Source organism: Nicotiana sylvestris, chromosome 2 (genome assembly GCF_000393655.2).
Source record: "Nicotiana sylvestris chromosome 2, ASM39365v2, whole genome shotgun sequence".
NCBI classification, from domain to species: domain Eukaryota; kingdom Viridiplantae; phylum Streptophyta; class Magnoliopsida; order Solanales; family Solanaceae; genus Nicotiana; species Nicotiana sylvestris.
In genome coordinates, this window is record NC_091058.1 from 62,096,678 (window position 1) to 62,111,601 (window position 14,924).

Sequence of the window (14,924 nt, forward strand, 5' to 3'; positions counted from 1 at the left end):
CACTTGTTGTTCTTTCTTGAGTCATTCATAAATAACTACAGTTGATTGCAAAACGAGTATTGCCAAAGAAACAATTGAGTGATCAGCTGGGTGAGAGCATACTTAAGAATTTAACCAGATTTGAGATGACATATAATCATCCATATAAACTGAAAGAAGATCAGAAAGAAACAATTGTGGTCTTGGCTTTTTACTTGCTATATAAATTACCTAATACTTTCATAGGTGCTATAATCATCATTCAAGCCAGATGCTTTGGAATATGACACAGGTTGTTCCTCTTCTACGATATTACAGTGTATAGCAGCAATGACTATGTCACAATAACATTTGTTGCAGAACCTGCAAATAACATTGCAAACTGAGGCTGTCAAGATTTTTGCCACATAGCCACTACTATATTGAGGGAATATAGTAGTGCAGTGGAAATAAAACATTGAACTTGGAGTGTGTGTATGTAAGTATATAATAAGTAAAGAAATATTAAAGAAAGCAACAATTACCTTTATTCCCAGTTAAAAGTAAATTAAAAATAACAACCGGAAGCTCTTAGAGCCCAATTGTAATTTGATAAATTATGCAAAAAAAGAATCGCTTTTAATGTTGCCATATTGTGTAGATATGGTGTATATAATTTTGATTTCTTTCTTAGTTTAGAACAGGTGTCTATCATACTTCAATCTGATCCTCTTTGCATCCTGTCATATCCTTTAGTTTTATCATTGAAACCTGCTCATCATTGAAGAATGTGTGATTTCTACATAATGTTTCGAGCTAGGGTTTTTTTTCCCTGGGTAAATGTGCATATTTATGTTATTACACATGCTTCCTACTCTATTGTTTGTCGATTTATTGTTATTTTGTCGTGCATGTGCATCTTTTGAGGTGGTCCTTTAATTTCTGATTTCTGATGGTCTATTATTGGTTTGAGTTGTGTGTTTTTGCTCGTGTATAATCGAATGGGGTCCAAATATCCCTTATGCATGTGATTAAGTACATTGGAAAGTGGTAGTTCTGCATTCTTTATTGTAATGTTTTGCATTCTTTACTGTTTTTCCCATTCTTTATTGTTTGATTTTTTATTTCTTTATTAAGTGAGGTCCATTTTGTATAAAGTATTACTGGTTGTTTACCTCGAAAATACGAGTAACAATTAAATTTGATTTGTGGTTTTAAAGATATGTGATTTAGTTCAATACCAATTAATAACAAAGAAATATGAAGTAGAAATAAGAGAATCAAACCAATATTACTCAGCAGTAGTGACCTCGAGCTTAGTGACCTCGAAGTGGGCTTAGGATAATAAGAACAATAAAGCAAGAAAAGTAAAGTAAGTAAGAGCAGTAGAGCTAAGGACAATTCTGATGAACAATAGGCAAAAAGTAGAGAGTATATTCTGATTAGATGATGTTATAAATGATTGAGGTCCCCTTTATATAATAGGAGAATTTCTAAATAAGGCATATTTCTATTTACAGTAAGGAATATTCTTGGTACAGTTGTCTAACTGTCTAGTACGGAATTGTACAATCTTATTTCGGGATTTGCGCCATGATCTTGGGGACATGGCAGGAATATAGCCCATTCTGTTACAAGTCCATAACGGTGCTATTCCGAGGTCAAGCGTGTATCATGCTCTGCCTTCGAACTCTGGTCTGGACCCTCGAGCTCGAGCTCGAGCTCGAACTCGATCTTGCCTGGATTCGGACTTCAGACGACCTCTCGAGTATATGGATCGGAGGCATACGATCTTGACCGTATACAATGGTCATAACGTTTTTTACATTGTCTTATTTATGTTTGTAGATAGTTCTTGTTGACCTAGTATTCAATTATTGGGGTTACTGAATTGTAGAGTCACACCTAATCTATTCAAAGAAGTTGGTTCATATCTGGAAAGATAAAGATTCTGACCTATTGTCCTTTAAAGATATAGTGGATGAGTACATTCTTCAATTATGGTATATAGGGGTACAACAATTAATAATTACTGGCTCATCTGGTAAGTGGTATGAAGTTGAAGGAGATATAGGGATTAGACATCTTTCATGCCTTGTCTGTGATGAATTTAAGGTACTAAATGTCTATGTTGTAGATAAGTGTGAAGAAAATGTTTGTGTCTCAAACATTATCAACCATACTGAGGCTTACTGCCCAGTTTTTGTGTATAATTATGTATCCTTTGGATTATTATATATTACTTGGAGGAAAATAATATTATATGTTACTTTTTATTTATTTAGTTATATAAATACAGCATAAAAAATTCTGTATACGCCTCTGATCTTTGTGTTGAAGAATTTCTTTCTCCATCTAATTACATAAAATGAAGAATTTCTTTCTCCAAGACTTAGTAGAGTATCACCTGCGCGACAGATATACAATAGTTGAGCATTCGAACTTTATGCTTATTGTCTAACTTTAAAAGTATCACATGATATCACATGCCCATGCTGCAAACTCTTACTTGTCAATACCATAATCTATACTATATTAAAAGCATGAAGGTCCTTAGCGAAATGTCGTTCGCCTTTTTTATCCTTCATAAACAGATTTTACACTGGATAAAATTGTCATTCAATTATTTTTTCTATAAATTAGGAGTTTAAAATCAACTAAAATTTTGGTCATTAAATATTTTTCTATTTGAACTCTCTAGCAATTCCTAATATTTAAGAGTTTAAAATCTATTATATTATTCTTTATAAAAAAAATTCCTTATTTTAAAACTTTTACTTATTAGAAAAGCTGCATTTATAAAATTACAAAACCTTAAATAGTTGGAAGTGCGTAATGTAGAATACAATTCCTTCACTATATTATGTTATTAGAATACTTTTAGTTGGGGCCGAGAAAAAATTGTTTATATTTGGTTAATTTTTAATTCTCTTCTTTTAATTTTTTGTTACCTTTGTATTAAATATGTGAAATTTACACACACACACATACATACATATATATATATATATATATGTTCACATATTTACATTATATTGAAGTCATGTCATCGGTAATCTGTAAAATATTTTAATACTTAGCTCATCAATTAGAATAACAAAGAAAATACTTAGAATATAAATGAGAAAGAAAGTGAGCGAAAATTAGTCCACGAACATTAAATAACACTAGCGGTCCAATAACATAAAGATCCAAAAATAAAGTACTCATTGATTCTTTACTATTTTAGAATAAATTTTTATTTAAAAATTAAATTTTGTAATGTATTTGATAAAAGTGTAATTACAATTAATATTTTAGATTTGTGACGAGCTATATCTCTTACACTTTTATATCTTACACTTAGATTATATCAAAGTACAAAAAATATTGCAGCTAAAAATTCATAATCTATTTATTTACATTTACATATTTTGCACTTTTATTATAACTCAAGCACACATTTTAATATAATATTAATGAAATCTTATTTTAAAATAGTTAATTATTTTGACAGGGTACACGCGTAACGCGCGTACGCTAAAACTAGTAGTATTTAATTTTCTTTAGTGTCTTCCTCACATTCATTAGTCGTCGTATGTACAAGAGCCCTTTCTTTCTTATTTCTGTATAATTATGTATCCTTTGGATTATTATCCGAAATGTTCGAAATTTCATTGATGATTAAATGTATAACCACCCTATGAAACAAAAAGTCCTCTTGTGATATCCTGTACATCAACGAGATACACCCTTTTAATCCTTATTGAGAATTTGAAGATATCATGATATACACCTACAGGAGCGTACGCAGAATTTTTCGTAAGCGGTATCGATATTGAAACAGTAAATATATGAATAAATTATTTTAATAATATTGTATTTTAAAAAATAATTCAGAACATATTATTAAAACATATAATGCAAATATATTACGACAACTCGCCTCGACGGATTTACACTTTTTAAAATATATTTATAATAGCCTATTTGGAGTAACTTTTGTAGATGGAAGGCACGAAAAGCAGTAGTACTTCAGTGGTTTTGTTCATACTTGCTTTAAAATAGGTGTTGGGTTCAATCCTTCCGAGCATTACTTTTTAAACAACGGAAGTTCGAAAAAAATATATATTAAACTACATGTCAAAATTGAGACTCGAACTCACGATCTGAGCTCGGGAGAAGAAGCGCTCGACCAATGAAGTAAAACGTAACTAAAAATATATATTCAATGTTGTCATTTTATTTTATATAACTAAAGTTTCATACTATTATTTATATGTGTATTTAATAAAACAATTCGACCAAACGGTGTCGAATGACACCGCTTGGATGAAGGTAAATCCGCCCCTGATTACTGAGTGGTCACCAAGGTCTATTGAATAAACTATATCCATAGAAAAAGAAACATCTATCTATTAATATAGAAAAGGAGAGGCAAATCAATGATATTATGCCAAGAGTCAAAACGAAATATTAACACATGTCATATTTTAAGACAAAACTCCAATAAATTTGGAGATTCAAAAAAAAAATGAAAATAGAAAAAAACTTACAAAATTTTAAACCATTAATTTGGCCAGTTATTCACATCCCACGTCTGGGAAGATCTATTCACACCATGCCCAAGTTTTTTGGGCATATCTTTTTTAAACCTGAAAACTAAAAAAATATAATTACTCACGTCATTTTTTTTAAAGAGAATTTTACATAAAAATATTAATAATGGAAAAAAATACTCCACGATCGTTAATTAAAAAGATGGACTCCCATGTTTTTTCTTTAATTTTTTATTTATTTTATTATAAACCTAAATATTCGACTACAAACCTAAATATTCGACTACAAAAATTATTTGTAAATAATTTTACATAGAATAGGAAGAAAGGAAAAAAAACACTCCACGATGCTCTTCCCAAACGTGGGCATCAAAACCTAACTCCATAACTTAGAAACTGTCTCCTATGCTAATAATGTCTCAAACAGTCTGCTACTTCTTTTCTTTTCTTTTACACTCCCTTTTTTCTCTGCTCAAAATACATAACTTTGCAAATATGGCTACAACACTTCATGAAATCAGTCAAATTTCAAGCAACTTGATGAAATTGAATCTCAAAGTTAGAGTCGTTCGAATGTGGGAATCCCGGATCGTTTGAATCCTGAAATATCATATGCCATTGAGTTGATTTTACAAGATGCAAAAGTAACATAGTCAACTTTAATAGTTCTAAATTTCTTTCTTTTCTACTTTTATGATAAATTTTTCACAATAAACTGTACTAAATAAACGATTATGTGTAGTACCAGTATTCTGTTTCTGTTTCTGAAAGGTTATCATCGAAAAGTTTGTTATTAATTTCTTTAGGGTGAACTTACGTCAATTTTGATTATTCAACTTTACTTAGTTTTAAAGTTCTCTTCTTTTTTGGTTTAACGGATAAAATTTCCGCAATAAACTTTACTAATTAAATGATTATACCAGTATTCTTTTTCTGTTTCTGAAAGTTTATCATTAAAAAATTTGTTATTACTTTCTTTAGAACGAACATACCAAATTTTTTCTTATATATGAAACGATTATGTGTAGTATGATTATTTCTCTATCTGTTTGTTAAAGTTGTATTCACAATTGTGTTTCTCAATTGTCTAAGAAAAATGCAGGTAATTCAAATTATGTATAAAATATTCTTTAATTGATATGGAGTTCACTATAAAAATTATTATAATTCATCTATACTGAATCTTTGTACGGTTTAACTTCTATTGTGTTCAAAATAAATCTCTGTCAGATATCAGCTATGCTCGCCTCGGTTAAACTATTATCGACAAGTTTGTTATTAAGTTTGTTATAATGGACATACTGAAACTTGGCTCATATATAGATGATTCTATTTTTTTTGTACTATGGTGGAGGGTTGGGTGTGGTAATAGTGTGAATACTTAATCGTGTTTAAACAGCCCTTTATCTATTGACATGGTCCAATTAGTAGAGGTTTTTGAATTTGTTCTATTTTGTTTTTTTCTTGAACAAGGACAACTATCAGCCACAACCACAGGCGCAGCTACAGACACACGTGCAGAAGCAGGAACAAAAAGAGGTGGACAGTCTTAAAGACGAACTCTCAAGGCTCAACATAAAACAGTTGTATGTCTCTGTTAATTATGCAAATCATTGATTAAAGATATTTACTACTTGAACATGGTTTAAATCTACGTATGTGATTGACTGTTATTTCAGGCGGTTGTTCGGCAAGGACCTTAATGGTTTGGGTTTGAATGAACTACGACTGCTTGAACATCAACTAAATGAAGGACTATTAGCCATAAAGGATATGAAGGTGTGATGATTGCTTTGATTATTCAGTTATTAGTGCCACAAGGTGTAGTCAAATTTTTCGAGAATATCTATTTTGTTGAATCTTGAAATCTGAGCTATAATATTCTACATTCTAGGAATAATTGTTGATACAACAACTAGAGAACTCAAGGAGGCAGGTAAACCACATCAGAAAGTTGAAATATTTATATTTTTTATTCCAGCAAAAAAAAGATTAGAAGTAAGAATGAGCATTTCTCATGTTCTGCTCATGTTTCTTTTTGGATGATACCTATCTAGGAGGAGAAGGCTGTGTTGGAGAGTGAAACCTTACGCAGACAGGCAAGACAAGCCTTTATTTTTGTTTCTATTGATTTACAGTCTATAACTCCCCCCTTTAGCTTCCCGGTGGTTACTGACTGACCATATTTTTTTAGAAGGTAACAACTTAACTGCATCAAAAATTCTACTCATGAATGATGAAATTTTCTGGAAACAGTGTGTCTTGACTAAAAAAGTTATATCTCTCTGTAGACACCTCAAAACCATGATTCACTTGTGTCGTTGAAAAGAGCACTTCTATAACTAAAACATATACAAAAAACAAATCTACATTCTTTGTATATTTATAAAGATATACTTTTGAATTTATTTTTGAAATATTGGTATTCTGATTTTCACATCTTTACGTGTCCTCACTAATAAAATCATATCTTTCTACAGACACGTCAAAACTATCATTTGCTTGTGCTGTTGGAGTTAGAACTTCTGGAACAATGATATATAAAAAAAAAATAGGTCCACAATCTTTGAATATTTATACAAATAATCTTTTGATCTCAGTTTAAAATTTTGTCCTTATAATTTTAAGCTTTGTGCATCCTGACTAAAAAATAATACATCTCGCTGCAGGCATGTCGAAACCATGATCCACCTATGCCGTTAGAGAGAGGACTTCTTCAACTACATTACATACAAAAAATTTGGTTAAAACTCTATGTAAATTCATACAAATATTTTTTTGAACTCAATTTTGATTTTCTATCATTGTGCTTTTAACAGCTTTGCGCATTCTGGCAGTAAAAATTATATTGCTGGTGCATCGTCTTTTTTTTGATATCGTATTATTTTTTATTTTAATGCTTCCATTTTCTTTCGCTCGCACTTCTATAGAGTTACAGTTTGAGTTTACTTGAAATATCAAGTTCCAATATCCATATCCATATCATAGAATTGCAGATGATAAAAAGTATCCAATGCCAAAGTATTCAATTGAAAGTTAATTTTTCAGTGATTGGTGGTTTCCCTGTAATGAGGTAATCCCTTGAGTCTTTGCTTCACCTTTAAGAATGATCAACAAAGGAGGCATTCAATGTTCTCGAAATTTTCTTTAGTAAGGCTACTAACATGAAGGTTCTTGAGTACAAATCATCTACTCATGATGAGATAGTTACGTCTGCTAGCACCAAAGTGAAGATCAATCCTATGAAGGCAAGTAATTTGTGAATACCAATATTTTTCATTTTCAGAGGTTTAATGAATGAAAGAAATCACGATACAAGCCGCGATGAGGTTCATATCTGTTGAGTAATTTTTATTAACTTCAAATTAACTATTTTGGTACTGTTGATTTTGTATTAAGATTATAACATATTTTCAGACCTTATAAAGTAATTTTTTGTTGTTAATCTTGACATAAAAATATTACTGCAATAATGTGAAAATTTAATTTTTTAATAAAATTATTTTTAGTAAGTTCTGAAAATATTATTGCAATACTTAATGATTGGTGCTGACCTTTGTAGCTTTACTTGCTTGATTGATGGAATTGTTACTTGATGGAGGAATCGACTTAAGAAATAATATAATAACAATGTGACATAGATTCATAGACTGTTAACAAATTGAAGAAATATGTTAATGAAGTTAAGATTTTCATATCAACGTACGTTTTCAAAGACTTAATAGCCTGTGATATATATGTTCTATTATAGATAACTAATAAATTAAAATACTATTAATTTGTAGCTACAATTTGATTGTGTTTGAACATTTATTTCTGTTTGCTTGTGCCGGTCCATGAAAACAGTCAATAATATCTCCGTGCTATTTTAACCATTACATATGGTGGCAGAACACAGACTTGATCTCCTCCATCATTTGGCAAAGCTTGCTTCTACTTTTATGGTACAATCTTCTCATATTCCTCAATAGTTATAGTTGTACATCAATTTGTGCGAGTGCAAATTACGTTGATATTACTTCTTATTTCTTATGCAGTTAAATTGGTCCTGAAGAAGCTTTGTTATTTGTCACACCTTTATATCATTACTTCTCATTTCTCAGGATCTTGAAATATGCTAAATTACTACAACACTGCATAATTTATGCTAACTTTCTGCAGAAAATGGTATGAACTATTAGCTAGAGTACTCATACGAAATAACATAATGATATGTTTTAATAATGGTTAAAAAAAATTGCAAGTGGTGAATGTGTGATGTATTTGTCTAAACAATGTTAACAACATATGAACATTATAATCTTTTTATTATTATCCAGATTTTTGTTTGTGATCGTAGGGCAACCCTTAATGGAGCATTTTCTTGATTCTATTTTTGTTTCACTTTATGATATTTCTGTTTTCGGTAGAGATATTGATACTGCAATTGCTTCAGTTTTTAAAGAGGAGATAAGTTGATTTTAGAAAATTTTTGCAATTTAAAAGAACAATGAATAGCTTTTCTAAAAATTCAAATTTTATTAGGACTATTTATGAGCATATGAATATGAATATAGGATAAACATTTTTATTCTGATAGTTTATATTTGTACAATAGAACTATAACACAAAGTTTCTTCCTTACAAGTGTGCTGAAAAATTCATAAAAAGTTTAACAACTATTATTAATATTCTCGCTTTCTTTACAGATGATTCAGAGAGTAGTTGAACAATTGAATGAAGAAGACGATTCTTATGAAAAAACAAAATCAAAGTACATTGTGACAGTGGGGTGACTTGCCATTGACTTATATTACCATACTTAGACACCATTTGAGAGACCTGTATGAAAAAAGTAAACTGCAGAAACTCCCTATGGTTGCTATAAGGCTTTGTGATGCAATTCCCTATTCCATATGTATATTGACACTGCATTTACATATTCATACAATAATAATATTTGCATGTTCCTTATTGTCTATCGTATTTTTAAAATAATATTTTTTTATGAAAAACTATATTTAATATTTTCCGCGCCGCGAGCAGATACTAGTGAAGAGAGAAAATGCAAATCACATTGAATAACTGATAAACAGACTTCAAGTAGCTCACGCACTTACATAGAAGAAATTCAGTTTCTGTCTCGGAATACTTAAATAAAAGACGTCACTCAATTTAAAACAGAGTCGCAAACTTCAAACACACTGGCAGTGGCCTCAAAGGACCAAAGTAAACACACAAAATAAAACGTCAAACCATTAACACATCACTGGACAAACTCACTCCTAGAAGTCACACCTCTAAAAGTGAGGACCACAGAAAGTAAAAGACTGAATGGCAGTAAAACAAACATGAAATGCCATTAGATTCACGCACAAACACCTTGCTAGGTCGATAGGAAGGAGGTTCAAATGCGTTTGGAAATGGGCATCTCCAAAATGTGGACAACCACCTCCTCCACCGGCGTGGGAGTGGTGAAGGAGATCAAAAAGCTGGGTTGTCTATCATCAGACAGAACACAAAAGGTGGCTTCCATCAGACAGAACAGTATGGGGTACCTGCGATCAGACAAAGAACATTATGTTCTGCAGATTGGGGTGCAAATTATAGAATCCTTGTTCAAATGAGGCAGTTGAAGAAGATGACGATGAAGCTGCGAAGGATGTAGTTGAAGACACAGGAGACTGCATCTCCATAAGCACCTCTTGGAACATCCGTCCCCGGTAGGCAACAAGGTCAGCATAGTAAACTGGTGGAACAAGTGAAACAGGTTTTGTGCACCGCGCGAAGGTGAAGCACATGTTGTATATAAGCTTCTGTAAGCGGTCAGAATTGAAGCCATTCTCATCCCACAAAACATGATAGTGAGTAGGCTTGCTAGTTCCCAATCCTCCAAAATGGCTGCAAAGATAGAAGTCAAAATCAGATGGATGAACAATTACTGTGTCCACAACAGTACCCGGAGGTACATTGCCAGGGCCACCATCAGGAAATAGTCGTGTATGGTGTCTTTTCTGAGCCACAACAAGAGTGATTGCTGGTCGATAGTGATCATCGTATATAGCCTTCATCAAATCAACCAGCTCTTCATTAAGTACCATATCAAATTGGCCCTCACTCACACCATCACGGAAAACAACAATTCTGTTTGGTTTAACCGAGTTGAGTCGAGCGTACGCATTCAGTAGGTCTGCACACATGCTCCCAAAATTTAGTATCTTCTCAGTCCTGTGGTCCTGAGGACAAACTCTAGCCGCATATCTATTAGCGGCTGGCCAGTTGACAGTGGCAACAACAGCTGCTATGGATGGACATGTCACATTCCTTGCAGCAGGATGATTAACATCAGCTCCAATGAACATGACATTGTCTTCACCTCCAAAATTAGGGAGCCTTTCCGTAAGTTCCATATTGCTACCTCCCAATTTTGCATTAATCTTAATACAAAGGTTTGCAAGATATTGATCTTGTCCCTTGTTGGCTAGAGATGACAAGCAACATTGCGTTACAACACCAATTTTTGTTTCAGAGACCCATTTAAGATATTTGTATCCATTGTGCTTTGCTGCCATAACACAAACTATCATTTGCAGTTGGCCCTTGATTTTCTTGTCAGCTGCATGAACCACACCTCTGAGGAGATCTTCAACCTTTCTAACTGCAGAGAGCTCATACATGCCAGTGAAATGTTTTATGACAGGTTCTTCCATGTTGATCCCTAACTTTTTGCACCGCTCTTTCAATCTAAAGACAAATTCATCAGCTCTTAGCCTAAAGTTGGGGCTGCGTTCCTGGGAGCTAAAATCTATCAGAGCCCATTGCTGAAGCGCCTTGCCTTCCACCACAGATTTCCCAACAAGGTTCCACTGGCATTTATTATCCAGGGGAACTCGACTTAGACCACTTAGCTTCAAATCAGGGGTAGGAAGGATACGACCCGAAACACAGGTCATGTTCCTATCAACTCCAATTTCAAAATTACGGGTGACAGCCCTGTTATAATCAAGTGAAAGTTAGGAAAAGAATCAGTAACAATAAATACTTTAATAACATATATCAATATATCACCACATTCACAAAATCATGGAAGCATTGCAAAAATGAATGGTTGCCAACTCACCACTTTATGAAATGTCTAAGCAAGGGGAAAAACCCAACACAAGATTAAACACAAGCAAACCATACAATTAACGTGAACAAAGGTTAAACAGACAGCAAAACTGACCACAACTTTGTAACAACTGTATCAAATAACAATTCAGTACTTTATGAAATGCCAAAGCAACGAGCGAAACACGATTAAAAAATACCAGCGCCATAAGTGGAATGAATAAACACGAGAAAACCATAGAATTAAAGATCAGAAGTCCAACATGCAGCTATGCAGCATAACCGGATCACAACTTTGCAACAACTAACAAGTGTATCAAAAACCAAACATTTCTTGTGGGGGAGAGCTAGAGACGGATCTAGCATTTAAACTCTATGGGTCCAGCCTTTAAAGGTCTTAGTATTGAATTCAATATAGACAGAAAGTTATGGGTTCATATCCACTATTTATTTCAATTTCATTGAATTTTTGCATATAAATTTGTACTCCGCGCCAAAAGTTATGGGTTCAATTGAACCCGTTTCTATATGACTACAAGAAGAAATTCAAGGAAGCATAAAAAAACTCATAGAAGGAAACACAAACAAACATGAAAGAAATTTAAGGAATTCACATACCCGCATGGCCCATCTTCAGCCCGTACCATTTCACATATTGCCTCCCTTCTCTCTCGCGGTGGAACTAGTGATATTTTTTTCATAAACAAGGCTGAATCCTTATCTAAATGCTCCTTAGGATACCGCTGTCCCTCGATCAAGACACAGAATTCCATTGGGACATAGTTTTTCTTATTACCTTTTCCAAGATCTAATGAAGGTAAATTTTGGTACCTAATCTCCTTCTGATATTTTTCCCTGAAGTAGTCAACAAGAAAAACTTTCTTAGGAGGATCTTTGCCTTCTGGATCTTCAAGGATAAAATGAAGGTCGCGAGTCTTCTCATCAGTCAGCTTCTTAACAACATATTTCTGACTGCTACGACGATGAGTTACTTTGACTTTCAAACCAACCAATGCATCCTCTGCATCTCTTCTTCGAGTAAAATTATTTTCATTAAACTCTCCAATATATTCCCTCAGGAAATCTAGCACAGGCACTGCTTTGCGGAATGCCAAGACTGAGTAATCTAGGCACAAGGTAAGCCCTCCAGATGTAGGCTTTAGGCTTTGCTGAAAACCTCTATATGCAGCAACTCCAAACCCAAAGTCATGTTCAGCCAAGTGCTCATTTGAGTAGAAGCTACGACCTGCAATTATCCTTAACCTAGAAGGATTTTCTTTCATAACCAAATCCATTCCTTGTAGTACATCACGAGGTATGTATGAGAGGCTTCCACTCAAATATTCTTTCAACTTGCAAAGTTTCAGTTCAGCAACAAACTTGATGGTAAAGACATACGAGCGTCCCCCGCCCTCATCCCCATCTGAGCAGTTCACAGTGAACCGCCCAGTAGGAAGTTGGACAGCACTGAAAATGTTCTTCTCACCATCATATGCAGTTTTATCTATTGGAAATTGACCAGGATTATCAGCAAACAGCTTATCTCTTATCATACGAAGATCAGACTTGTTTATTGACTTCTTCACAGCGCGGGTTTCAACAGTCATGATTTGCTTGATATCGACATCATAATGCATAATGGTAGCCTGAGGATTAAATCTAACAGGAAAATGATTAGCAAGCAGTCTAATTGACTTGACAGCAACTTTTCCCGTATCAGGTCGTGCTATAGGTACAAGCTTTCCGTTGTTACTTTCCGAAGGAGATGATGTACTCTCTTTTTCTGTAATACTCAGCGACTTCAGATCAACTTGAACAGGATCTACACAAAAAGATACAATGCATTTTAAAATTCTTGAACATAAAATGAAAGAACACACCATTTTATGGGTATAAGTTAATACCAGAAGACTGAGGAGGAGGACTAGAGCCTGAAGGTGGACCCCACTGGCGAACATTTGATGCTTCTGAGCTACTGGGTTGCTCATCCCGCTGCTGCTGGTTTCCACCACCGTGTTGTGGTAGCTGCTGCGACGGTGGCCTGACCCAAGCAGTACCACTGCCGCCACTAACATGTTGCTGCGGCGGTGGCCGGGCCCAAGCAGTACCACTGCTGCCACTACCATGTTGCTGTGGCTGCTGCGGTGGGGGCCGGGCCCAAGCAGTACCACCGCCGCCACGGCTAACCCATGTACCACCACGACCCGGATTTTGTCCAACTGGCTGCTGCTGACCCGGCTGATTATACGGAGCCCCACGAGCCTGATACTGACTCTGACCCGGACCAGATGCCCTTGGCTGATTACCCCATTGCTGTGGAGGCTGAATTGGTTGCTGGTTGAATGAACCCATCTGGGAAGGCCCACCCCTTCGGCCACCAATCTGGGATCCACCCCTTCCACCTCCACGGCCTTGCTCCTGTTCGTATTGACCACCACCGCGGTCGCGACCACGACCACGGTTACCTCCACCACCACCGCCGCGGCTGCTATCACCTCCACCACCACCACCACGATTGCTGTCACCACCACCACGTCGGTAATTTCCACGATCCATTTTCCAACTTCACTAAAGAGAGGGAAAAAAAACTTGACTGTAAATTTTCAAAATGAAAAAGCTCAGATGATCTGCAACTGCAAGGATCTAGTTATGTGTACTTATGAAGAGTAAAAAGACTGAACACCGTATATAGAGTGGAGACTAAGGAATGTAAGATGACTAAAAAGGGCTGTACTTTGTAAATAAGAAATCGAAAAGGTAAAGAGAAAATGGGAAAACTGGGAACAAGTACATAGTGGGGTCGTGGAAGTAGGAGGATTCTTGATGATTCCAGAAGGATCGATGAAATGGAGGAAAGGGTAATTGGAAGATAACGAGAAAGTGTGAGGAAATGGCGGATGATTCTATGAAATTAACCTTTTTATCCTATGGAGTTTAGATGTTTTTCTGCTAAGTGTGGGGAGTGTCCCAAGAGCATGGGCGACAAAATAGGAGCACTACTTTTGTATTTTGTCGGGATATTGAGAAAATTGGTATTTTTCTGTTTGGATAGAGTACGAAAGTATGTACGTATACCACTGTACATGGTGAATCATATGGTATAGAGTTAAATTGTTCATATTTTTTAGTATTAAAGGCTGATAAATAATATCGATATGTTGATTTAAATATGTATTAATAAGATATAAGTTATTTGTGGAAGAAAATAATTCAGTTCAGAACTAACCAAGCTATCTTACCATTTTAATAGAATAGACTTTCCTTGAGAACGTATAAATACATATGTAGTGACCATCATGACTTATAAGGTCAGTCAACCGGTTGGATTGGATGATAATT

The 14,924-nt window shown here is 34.5% G+C and overlaps 2 protein-coding genes across 2 annotated transcripts; one reads left to right on the top strand and one right to left on the bottom strand.

The window, feature by feature from the left end:
* Window positions 1-5,592: 5,592 nt before the first annotated feature.
* Window positions 5,593-9,271, top strand: LOC104231259 (agamous-like MADS-box protein AGL15). Its single transcript, XM_070165861.1, has 6 exons — window positions 5,593-5,598; window positions 5,970-6,082; window positions 6,176-6,275; window positions 7,667-7,748; window positions 8,836-8,930; window positions 9,185-9,271. The coding sequence occupies exons 1-6, from the start codon at window positions 5,593-5,595 to the stop codon at window positions 9,269-9,271; spliced, it is 483 nt and encodes a 160-aa protein (XP_070021962.1).
* Window positions 9,272-9,528: 257 nt separating this feature from the next.
* Window positions 9,529-14,544, bottom strand: LOC104231256 (protein argonaute 2). The gene is made up of 3 exons (XM_009784216.2): window positions 13,490-14,544; window positions 12,204-13,407; window positions 9,529-11,468 (listed from the first exon to the last, which is right to left on the bottom strand). Exons 1-3 carry the CDS (start codon window positions 14,139-14,141, stop codon window positions 10,040-10,042), a joined length of 3,285 nt encoding a protein of 1,094 aa, XP_009782518.1. The 5' UTR covers window positions 14,142-14,544; the 3' UTR covers window positions 9,529-10,039.
* Between the last annotated feature and the right edge of the window lie 380 nt (window positions 14,545-14,924).